This window comes from Taudactylus pleione, unplaced genomic scaffold (genome assembly GCF_031769625.1).
Source record: "Taudactylus pleione unplaced genomic scaffold, aTauple2 ptg000742l, whole genome shotgun sequence".
NCBI lineage: Eukaryota > Metazoa > Chordata > Amphibia > Anura > Myobatrachidae > Taudactylus > Taudactylus pleione.
Window position 1 is genome coordinate 466,602 of NW_028285144.1, and position 12,045 is coordinate 478,646.

At 49.7% G+C, this 12,045-nt stretch overlaps 1 protein-coding gene across 1 annotated transcript in view; it reads right to left on the reverse strand.

The window, feature by feature from the left end:
• ARHGAP39 (Rho GTPase activating protein 39) overlaps positions 1-12,045 on the reverse strand; it is a 162,053-nt gene that overhangs the window by 15,903 nt on the left and 134,105 nt on the right. The window contains exons 4-5 of the mRNA XM_088457168.1: positions 8,055-8,254; positions 1,266-1,357 (exon numbers count right to left, since the gene is read on the reverse strand). Coding sequence (XP_088313294.1) covers positions 1,266-1,357; positions 8,055-8,254 — 292 coding nt within the window. The remainder of the gene's footprint in view (positions 1-1,265; positions 1,358-8,054; positions 8,255-12,045) is intronic.

Sequence of the window (12,045 nt, forward strand, 5' to 3'; positions counted from 1 at the left end):
ATGTTACTGATGGTCTCTCAGTCTTGTGTAATCACTGTGTGTGATGAGGTTAGTAATTCCTGAGTTGGGTCAGAGCCTGTGTAAGTGTGTGTGAGGCTGTGATGGTACTCCATGTTACTGATGGTCTCTCAGTCTTGTGTAATCACTGTGTGTGATGAGGTTAGTAATTCCTGAGTAAGGTCAGAGCCTGTGTAAGTGTGTGTGAGGATGTGATGGTACTCCATGTTACTGATGGTTTCTCAGTCTTGTGTAATCACTGTGTGTGATGAGGTTAGTAATTCCTTAGTAAGGTCAGAGCCTGTGTAAGTGTGTGTGAGGATGTGATGGTACTCCATGTTACTGATGGTCTCTCAGTCTTGTGTAGTCACTGTATATTACGAATGTGTGTAAGGTAAGGTGGGCGTCCTTATGTTGTGCTGTGGATTAGCATACTATCGCAGTGAGACTGCGTTCATAATCGCTATTGCCATCGCAGGTGTGATCCGTACTGTATCAGGCCCCTAAATAATAGCTGGCTGCTGATTGGAGGAATGCTTAATGTTCAAACATACAAGTTTCTTAATGAGCAGTGATTTAGGGGATAAATGAAAAGTTCAAATTAACAATATACTTTAATTTATGTTTTTCAGATGGATTATGAAAATACATGTGTTTACCCATATGTGTGCATGTACCTATATATATATATATATATATATATAAATATATGGGTGTACCTATATGTGGGTACCTATATACATGCGTGTTCATATATATATATATATATATATATATATATATATATACACATACACACATATATGTGTACCTATGTGTGTGTACTTATGTGTGTGTATACCTATATGTATAAGTGCCTATATGTGCGCATACCTATATGTGTAAGTGCCTATATGTGTGTATACCTATATGTGTGTGTACCTATATGTGCATTTACCAATATGTGTGTGTATACCTATATGTGCGTGTACACCTATATGTGCGTGTACACCTATATGTGCGTGTACACCTATATGTGCGTATAACTATATGTGCGTACACCTATATGTGCGTACACCTATATGTGCGTACACCTATATGTGCGTACACCTATATGTGCGTACACCTATATGTGCGTACACCTATATGTGTGTGTATACCTATATGTGCATGTACCTATGTGTGCGTGTACCTATGTGTGCGTACAGCATATCGTCTTGAGAATAATGCTGCATTTCTGTGCTCTGCATACAACATACAGTATAACATAAGGGTCAGTGACCCCCTACCTGGTACATGAGGGTCTTCCAGTCCTGTAGGAATTTTCCACTGATCGACCTGCAGCTTCAGAGCGTTCACTTCATCGATGTCTCCGGGGACCCTGAAAGGACAAGCAAATTGCTCTCACGCTGCCGACTGAGGAAACGATCAACACTATGGACTTTATAAAGAGAATAATCTACAAATGTCATTTCCCCCAGAAGCCCCCCAGGCTGGAGACCACACATGTAATATAAGCGTCAGATACATTCAGCTCTGTGTCTTCCTGACTGTAAATGTTTTTATGGTATTCAGATGGCACTTTAGTGATTTATTTTGGGGATCACTTTTTATCACAGAGAGAGACAGACAGACAGCTGCTATGTGAGTGTCCACGTCATTACGAGACAGCAGCCATACTTTGTCCAGGCCCTGCACAGCTCAGCTATAGGGAGCAGCTCCTGGCTATTCCACTGTCCTTCCTGTACATTGCTATCAGCATTCCACAGTGTTCTGTGCAGCTACTAATACAGGGGCAACAGTCAGTATGCCAGTGACGGTCACTGGTTATGGTACTGGTTAATGGTGGACACTCCACACTTGCCCAATGTTCTCTATTATGCTGGAGTTTTGCAGCACAATTTGTGGCCTGTAGAATATATTATTTCTGGGGCTATTGGCATTAACATTTCACATTATAACGCATTTTTCCAATGATCATCATGAAAATACTCATCAACAAGTGCTCTCCAGTCTGTGTCCCCCAGTGTGCACCATCAGCTTGTGTCCCCCAGTGTGCACCATCAGCTTGTGTCCCCCACAGTGTATAACCAGCCCGTGTCCCCCAGTGTGCACCATCAGCTTGTGTCCCCCACAGTGTCTAACCAGCCCGTGTCCCCCAGTGTGCACCATCACCTTGTGTCCTCCAGTGTATAACCAGCCCGTGTCCACCAGTGTGCACCATCAGCTTGTGTCCCCCACAGTGTATAACCAGCCCGTGTCCCCCAGTGTGCACCATCAGCTTGTGTCCCCCACAGTGTCTAACCAGCCTGTGTCCCCCAGTGTGCACCATCAGCTGGTGTCCCCCAGTTTATAACCAGCCCGTGTCCACCAGTGTGCACCATCAGCTTGTGTCCCCCACAGTGTATAATCAGCCCGTGTCCCCCAGTGTGCATCATCAGCTTGTGTCCCCCACAGTGTATAACCAGCCCGTGTCCCCCAGTGTGCACCATCAGCTTGTGTTCTCCAGTGTACAACCTGCCTGTGTCCACCAGTGTGCACCATCAGCTTGTGTCCCCCCAGAGTATAATCAGCCCGTGTCCCCCAGTGTGCACCATCAGCTTGTGTCCCCCAGTGTATAACCAGCCTGTGTCCCCTCGTGTGCATCATCAGCTTGTGTCCCCCAGTGTATAATCAGCCCGTGTCCCCCAGTGTGCATCATCAGCTTGTGTCCCCCACAGTGTATAACCAGCCCGTGTCCCCCAGTGTGCATCATCAGCTTGTGTCCCCCACAGTGTATAACCAGCCCGTGTCCCCCACAGTGTATAACCAGCCCGTGTCCCCCAGTGTGCACCATCAGCTTGTGTCCCCCAGTGTATAACCAGCCTGTGTCCCCCAGTGTGCACCATCACCTTGTGTCCCCCACAGTGTATAAACAGCCCGTGTCCCCCAGTGTGCACCATCAGCTTGTGTCCCCCACAGTGTATAACCAGCCCGTGTCCCCCAGTGTGCACCATCAGCTTGTGTCCCCCACAGTGTATAACCAGCCCGTGTCCCCCAGTGTGCACCATCAGCTTGTGTCCCCCACAGTGTATAACCAGCCCGTGTCCCCCAGTGTGCACCATCAGCTTGTATCCTTCACAGTGTATAACAAGCCTGTGTCCCCCAGTGTGCATCATCACCTTGTGTCCCCCACAGTGTATAACCAGCCTGTGTCCCCCAGTGTGCATCATCACCTTGTGTCCCCCAGTGTATAACCAGCCCGTGTCCCCCAGTGTGCACCATCAGCTTGTTCCCCCCCCAGAGTATAACCAGCCCGTGTCCCCCAGTGTGCACCATCAGCTTGTGTCCCCCAGTGTATAACCAGCCCGTGTCCCCCAGTGTGCACCATCAGCTTGTGTCCCCCCCCCCAGAGTATAACCAGTCCGTGTCCCCCAGTGTGCACAATCAGCTTGTGTCCCCCAGTGTGCACCATCACCTTGTGTCCCCCCCAGAGTATAACCAGCCTGTATCCCCCAGTGTGCACCATCAGCTTGTGTCCCCCACAGAGTATAACCAGCTACAGCTTGTGTCCCCCAGTGTATAACCAGCCCGTGTCCCCCAGTGTGCATCATCACCTTGTGTTCCCCACAGTGTATAACCAGCCCGTGTCCCCCAGTGTGCACCATAAGCTTGTGTCCCCCACAGTGTATAACCAGCCCGTGTCCCCCAGTGTGCACCATCAGCTTGTCCCCCAGTGTATAACCAGCCCGTGCCCCCCAGTGTGCACCATCAGCTTGTGTCCCCCCCAGAGTATAACCAGCCTGTGACCCTCAGTGTGCACCATCAGCTTGTGTCCCCCCCAGAGTATAACCAGCCCGTGTCCCCCAGTGTCCACCATCAGCTTGTGTCCCCCAGTGTGCACCATCACCTTGTGTGTCCCCCAGAGTATAACCAGCCTGTATCCCCCAGTGTGCACCATCAGCTTGTGTCCCCCAGTGTATAACCAGCCTGTGTCCCCTCGTGTGCATCATCAGCTTGTGTCCCCCACAGTGTATAACCAGCCTGTGTCCCCTCGTGTGCACCATCAGCTTGTGTCCCCCACAGTGTATAACCAGCCCGTGTCCCCCAGTGTGCACCATCAGCTTGTGTCCCCCAGTGTATAACCAGCCCGTGTCCCCCAGTGTGCACCATCAGCTTGTGTCCCCCCCAGAGTATAACCAGCCCGTGTCCCTCAGTGTGCACCATCAGCTTGTGTCCCCCCAGAGTATAACCAGCCCGTGTCCCCCAGTGTGCACCATCAGCTTGTGTCCCCCAGTGTGCACCATCACCTTGTGTCCCCCCCAGAGTATAACCAGCCTGTATCCCCCAGTGTGCACCATCACCTTGTGTCCCCCCCAGAGTATAACCAGCCTGTATCCCCCAGTGTGCACCATCAGCTTGTGTCCCCCACAGAGTATAACCAGCCACAGCTTGTGTCCCCCAGTGTATAACCAGCCCGTGTCCCCCAGTGTGCATCATCACCTTGTGTTCCCCACAGTGTATAACCAGCCCGTGTCCCCCAGTGTGCACCATCAGCTTGTGTCCCCCACAGTGTATAACCAGCCCGTGTCCCCCAGTGTGCACCATCAGCTTGTGTCCCCCAGTGTATAACCAGCCCGTGCCCCCCAGTGTGCACCATCAGCTTCTGTCCCCCCCAGAGTATAACCAGCCTGTGACCCTCAGTGTGCACCATCAGCTTGTGTCCCCCCAGAGTATAACCAGCCCGTGTCCCCCAGTGTGCACCATCAGCTTGTGTCCCCCAGTGTGCACCATCACCTTGTGTCCCCCCCAGAGTATAACCAGCCTGTATCCCCCAGTGTGCACCATCAGCTTGTGTCCCCCAGTGTATAACCAGCCTGTGTCCCCTCGTGTGCATCATCAGCTTGTGTCCCCCAGTGTATAATCAGCCCGTGTCCCCCAGTGTGCATCATCAGCTTGTGTCCCCCACAGTGTATAACCAGCCCGTGTCCCCCAGTGTGCATCATCAGCTTGTGTCCCCCACAGTGTATAACCAGCCCGTGTCCCCCACAGTGTATAACCAGCCCGTGTCCCCCAGTGTGCACCATCAGCTTGTGTCCCCCACAGTGTTTAACCAGCCTGTGTCCCCCAGTGTGCACCATCAGCTTGTGTCCCCCAGTGTATAACCAGCCCGTGTCCCCCAGTGTGCACCATCAGCTTGTGTCCCCCCCAGAGTATAACCAGCCCGTGTCCCCCAGTGTGCACCATCAGCTTGTGTCCCCCAGTGTGCACCATCACCTTGTGTCCCCCCCAGAGTATAACCAGCCTGTATCCCCCAGTGTGCACCATCAGCTTGTGTCCCCCAGTGTATAACCAGCCTGTGTCCCCTCGTGTGCATCATCAGCTTGTGTCCCCCAGTGTATAATCAGCCCGTGTCCCCCAGTGTGCATCATCAGCTTGTGTCCCCCACAGTGTATAACCAGCCCGTGTCCCCCAGTGTGCATCATCAGCTTGTGTCCCCCACAGTGTATAACCAGCCCGTGTCCCCCACAGTGTATAACCAGCCCGTGTCCCCCAGTGTGCACCATCAGCTTGTGTCCCCCACAGTGTTTAACCAGCCTGTGTCCCCCAGTGTGCACCATCAGCTTGTGTCCCCCAGTGTATAACCAGCCCGTGTCCCCCAGTGTGCACCATCAGCTTGTGTCCCCCCCAGAGTATAACCAGCCCGTGTCCCTCAGTGTGCACCATCAGCTTGTGTCCCCCCCAGAGTATAACCAGCCCGTGTCCCCCAGTGTGCACCATCAGCTTGTGTCCCCCCCAGAGTATAACCAGCCCGTGTCCCCAGTGTGCACCATCAGCTTGTGTCTCCCCCAGAGTATAACCAGCCTGTGTCCCCCAGTGTGCACCATCAGCTTGTGTCCCCCCCAGAGTATAACCAGCCCGTGTCCCCCCCCTGTGCACCATCAGCTTGTGTCCCCCCCAGAGTATAACCAGCCTGTGTCCCCCAGTGTGCACCATCAGCTTGTGTCCCCCCCAGAGTATAACCAGCCCGTGCCCCCCCCCTGTGCACCATCAGCTTGTGTCCCCCCCAGAGTATAACCAGCCCGTGTCCCCCAGTGTACATCATCAGCTTGTGTCCCCCCCAGAGTATAACCAGCCTGTATCCCCCAGTGTGCACCATCAGCTTGTGTCCCCCAGTGTATAACCAGCCTGTGTCCCCTCGTGTGCATCATCAGCTTGTGTCCCCCACAGTGTATAACCAGCCCGTGTCCCCCAGTGTGCATCATCAGCTTGTGTCCCCCACAGTGTATAACCAGCCCGTGTCCCCCACAGTGTATAACCAGCCCGTGTCCCCCCCCTGTGCACCATCAGCTTGTGTCCCCCCCAGAGTATAACCAGCCCGTGTCCCCCAGTGTACATCATCAGCTTGTGTCCCCCCCAGAGTATAACCAGCCTGTATCCCCCAGTGTGCACCATCAGCTTGTGTCCCCCAGTGTATAACCAGCCTGTGTCCCCTCGTGTGCATCATCAGCTTGTGTCCCCCAGTGTATAATCAGCCCGTGTCCCCCAGTGTGCATCATCAGCTTGTGTCCCCCACAGTGTATAACCAGCCCGTGTCCCCCAGTGTGCATCATCAGCTTGTGTCCCCCACAGTGTATAACCAGCCCGTGTCCCCCACAGTGTATAACCAGCCCGTGTCCCCCAGTGTGCACCATCAGCTTGTGTCCCCCACAGTGTTTAACCAGCCTGTGTCCCCCAGTGTGCACCATCAGCTTGTGTCCCCCAGTGTATAACCAGCCCGTGTCCCCCAGTGTGCACCATCAGCGTGTGTCCCCCCCAGAGTATAACCAGCCCGTGTCCCCAGTGTGCACCATCAGCTTGTGTCCCCCCCAGAGTATAACCAGCCCGTGTCCCCAGTGTGCACCATCAGCTTGTGTCTCCCCCAGAGTATAACCAGCCTGTGTCCCCCAGTGTGCACCATCAGCTTGTGTCCCCCCCAGAGTATAACCAGCCCGTGTCCCCCCCCTGTGCACCATCAGCTTGTGTCCCCCCCAGAGTATAACCAGCCCGTGTCCCCCAGTGTACATCATCAGCTTGTGTCCCCCCCAAAGTATAACCAGCCCGTGTCCCCCAGCAGATGCACCATCAGCCGGCTTACCCCACAGAGTATAACCAGCCTGTGTTCTGCACACAATATCAGACTGTCCCCCCTATGAATCACCATCATCATGTGCCCTTAAAGATTATCAAAAGCCTGCCTGTGCCTCATATAAAATATCCCCAACTGGTGCCCAACAATATATTATGTTTGTATTCCCCAAATATGTGCTCCATACAGAAAAAACACCAGCCTGTGCCCCCGCAGGCCACCACCAGCCTGTGCCACCGCAGACCACCACCAGCCTGTGCCACCGCAGACCACCACCAGCCTGTGCCCCCGGCAGACCATCACCCTGTGCCCCCGGCAGACCATCACCAGCCTGTGCCCTCGCAGACCACCACCAGCCTGTGCCTCCGCAGACCACCACCAGCCTGTGCCCCCGGCAGACCATCACCCTGTGCCCCCGGCAGACCATCACCAGCCTGTGCCCCCGCAGACCATCACCAGCCTGTGCCCCCGCAGACCATCACCAGCCTGTGCCCCCGCAGACCATCACCAGCCTGTGCCCCCGCAGACCATCACCAGCCTGTGCCCCCGCAGACCATCACCAGCCTGTGCCCCCGCAGACCATCACCAGCCTGTGTACCCGCAGACCATCACCAGCCTGTGTCCCCGCAGACCATCGCCAGCCTGTGCCCCCGGCAGACCATCTGGTGTCTCCCTACATGCTGCACCTGTTAAACATAACACTGCCCACTATATTACTATAGTCCAGCAACACACCGGTCATGCGGAGCTGGTTTCCTGGCACACAGCTATGGCTGCTGTACCCACACAATGTGAAAGTTGAACACCAGGATATAATTATAGTAACTGCTGGCAGAGAGCCCTCCGCAACATTCCCCTGGTAGTATATGGAATAAATGTTTTCTCCATGATCTCCAGTAATTTTGTCCTAACAGCCTGGTATCAGCAACCTGACCTCTGGGTTAGAGGTACTGATTATGTCTCTGCGTACCTGAAGATGCCCTCGGTCTGGTCACCGTTTAGAGCCAGCACCTCCTCGGACAGCCTGGTTTGCACCCACGGCAGCTGGCGCTCAGGATACTTCTCTTTCTGCATGTTCAGGATCTCCTGTAAAGAACTGCCGAACATAGACGGGCTGAACACGGCGTTCCGGGCGTGCTTGACCTCCTCCATGTTTGGTTTCTTCAGCCCCTAGAACACAAAGGAAACAATGGTGGTCAAATATCAGTGCACATAAAGCTGGGACCGGTCACCATGAAATATCATAATACACCAAGAGGGACAATCTCACCGAGAAGGGCAGAACCCACATACTGCCCCTAGAATGACCTATAATGTATAGTCTGCACTGGGCCTGGTACTCCTATAGAGCACAAGTCTCCATAATACACAACAACCCTCCAGAAAACAGGGGGAGATGTACCAATCCTTGGAGAGAGATAAAGTGGAGAAGTTGCCATAACAACCAATCAGCTTCTAACTGTCATTTTATAGACTGTGCTAGATAAATGAAAGCTACAAGCTGATTGGTTGCTACGGGGCAACTTCTCCAATGTATCACTCTGTATGGTTTGACACATCTCCCCGATTGTTCTTCTAGTAAAATGAATAACAGAACTAAAATAATGCATTGCATTTACATAATTTACTAAGCGTTATTTATATAGCGCCTACATATTCTGTAGCGCTGTACAGAGAATAGCTAACCACTCCCGTCACTCCCCGCCGCAGAGGAGCTCACAGCCTAACACATACTAACTTCATCTGAAGCCAATTCAATGATCACCATGGGTTTAGATTGTGGGAGGAAACACATGCATACATTTGAAGGACATACAAACTCCACACAGATAAGACTCCTTCTTAGACTCAAAGCCATGGCCCAAGCACTGTGAGGCATCAATGCCAACCACTGTGCTGCCCATGCTGTTTTCAGCCCATAGGCGTCTCTAAGAATAACAGTAAAGGTGCCATTATGGATTAATCTACACAATTATTGCCAACATGTGGTGTAAGCCCACCATACAGGCGGAGATCACTACCAGACAGGCAATATAGGTGTGTATGCGGATTGCCATATATGACTTACCTGCAGCATGACTCTCTATATAATAGGAATGCCCAGAGCCACCACGGGCCCATAAACACCTTAATACTGAATCCGTAGCAAACTTTACTACTCCATAAACGTTACATCAGGACCTCAGCAGATAGTCACAATGACTACTTGTCTTCATTCTACTCCATAAACGTTACATCAGGACCTCAGCAGATAGTCACAATGACTACTTGTCTTCATTCTACTCCATAAACGTTACATCAGGACCTCAGCAGGTTACTATGTAAGACAGGAGACTGTATGTAATATTCCGGGCTGTGAACGAGGAGCTTAATGTTTATATAACCAGTCCTGAAGTCTGGATGGTCCCATGTTAGGACTCTGACCCAGGCTGGGACCTGACATTTCCCGACATGAAAAGCAGCGTGATAAAAACATCAGTATCATACATGATGTCTATGCAACATACATGTAACACAATGCAGTCTTACAAGATAGAACACTGAATAGAGAAAGTATCATCCTTCATCTACTCCTGGCTCTGTCTGCCATCAACCGCACGTATACATAGGTTCCATCAGTATAGAGACAGTGGCTCCCACACTGGGTGCCACGGGGCACTTGCAGGGGTGCCACGGTATGGTGGTCCAGGGCCAAATCAAATTATTTGTTGCTCAACCACAAAATACATGGACAAACCCAATAGCAGCCCTGTTCACCACCACATAACTGACCCCACGGATGACATATAAGCACGGTTTACTTCATTTAATAATTTTTTTGCCGAATTTTACAATAAGAAATTTTTGGCCAAGAGGTGGTGTGAAAAATATGCTGATAATCTAGGTTGCTGGAACCACTGCTATACAGCGTAAGATATCAGACAATACAGGACAGATATAACGTACAGTAATATATTCCCTCATATAGCTTGCTGCAATGTGAACTAACCGCAGATGATTAGGAGATGAGGAGGAGAGTGCGTCGGCTGCACTTCAGATGCTGCGAGTGACCCCCGGTATTAGAGAAGCGAGTCCTGACTGCAGGGTAGGCCGCCTCTAATCGGCATGAAATAAGCATATATTATAGCCGCTGTTTGAGTGGCGCAGCACACAGGCTGGTGCATTTATGTAGTATGAAAGGATTTATATTCCATGCTGTTATCCATTTAGTGGAGTAATCCTGTGCTGCGTTACAGGAGAACTATCACATCCACTGAGAATGATCCCATTACAGAACTCCCCAGACTCTGTACTGTGCACTGACACTCACAGACTGTGAATCGCCCCATGCACAGAGCACGGTGGTCCTGACCAGTATCAGAGGCACATTCTTCCTGCTCGCTCATGCGTTCAGTGATTTCATGCCGATGTTTAAGGGGGAATTCAATTAGGCGCGATTATCTAGCAACGCCACACTTGCCCGGACTCGTGAATTTTTGTCCACAGTCCCATAGGGCTGCAAGGAAATATGTTGGAGTCCAGCGCAAATCCAAGGCGGGAGGGGGGCGCATTCCAATGGTGTTTTGAAGCATCTGTACGCCATAGCAACGGAAACTGATCCTGCTCGTGTGCAGGTGCGAGATAATTGCACCTAATTGAATTCCTCCCTTACTGTCTAATCGTGAGTTTCGGAGATGTTGTACGTCTTCCTGGAAAAAAGGCAAATTTCCTAAAAAAAATAACAATTTCTATGCAGTATTGTATATAACTGTGTTACATGGCATAATATACACCACACAGTACATAACTGTTACATGGCATAATATACACTGTATAGTACATAACTGTGTTACATGGCGTAATATCCATCGTACAGTACATAACTATTACATGTGGTAATATACACCATACAGTACATAACTGTATTACATGGCATAATATACACCATACAGTACATAACTGTTACATGGCATAATATACACTGTACAGTACATAACTGTGTTAAATGGCGTAATATCCATCGTACAGTACATAACTATTACATGTGGTAATATACACCATACAGTACATAACTATTACATGGCATAATATACACTGTACAGTACATAACTTACATGGCGTAATATACACTGTACAGTACATAACTGTGTTACATGTGGTAATATACACCATACAGTACATAATTGTGTTACATGGCATACACTGTACAGTACTACAGTATTGTGTATAATGTAAGTGTAATGTCTCCATTGTCTGTGGTGATATATACAGTACCACAGTATTATGTGTATAATGTAAGTGTAATGTCTCCATTGTCAGTGGTGATATATACAGTACCATAGTATTATGTGTATAATGTAAGTGTAACGTCTACATTGTCTGTGGTGATATATACAGTACCATAGTATTATGAATATAATGTAAGTGTAATCTACATTGTCTGTGGTGATATATACAGTACCACAGTATTATGTAAGTGTAACGTCTCCATTGTCTGTGGTGATATATACAGTACCACAGTATTATGTGTATAATGTAAGTGTAATGTCTCCATTGTCTGTGGTGATATATACAGTACCACAGTATTATGTATATAATGTAAGTGTAATGTCTCCATTGTCTGTGGTGATATATATACAGAACCACAGTATTATGTGTATAATGTAAGTGTAACGACTACATTGTCTGTGGTGATATATACAGTACCACAGTATTATGTATATAATGTAAGTGTAATGTCTCCATTGTCTGTGGTGATATATATACAGAACCACAGTATTATGTGTATAATATAAGTGTAACGTCTCCATTGTCTGTGGTGATATATACAGTACCAAAGTATTGTGTGTATAATGTAAGTGTAATGTCTCCATTGTCTGTGGTGATATATACAGTACCACAGTATTGTGTGTATAATGGAAGTGTAACGACTACATTGTCTGTGGTGATATATACAGTATCACAGTATTGTGTATAATGTA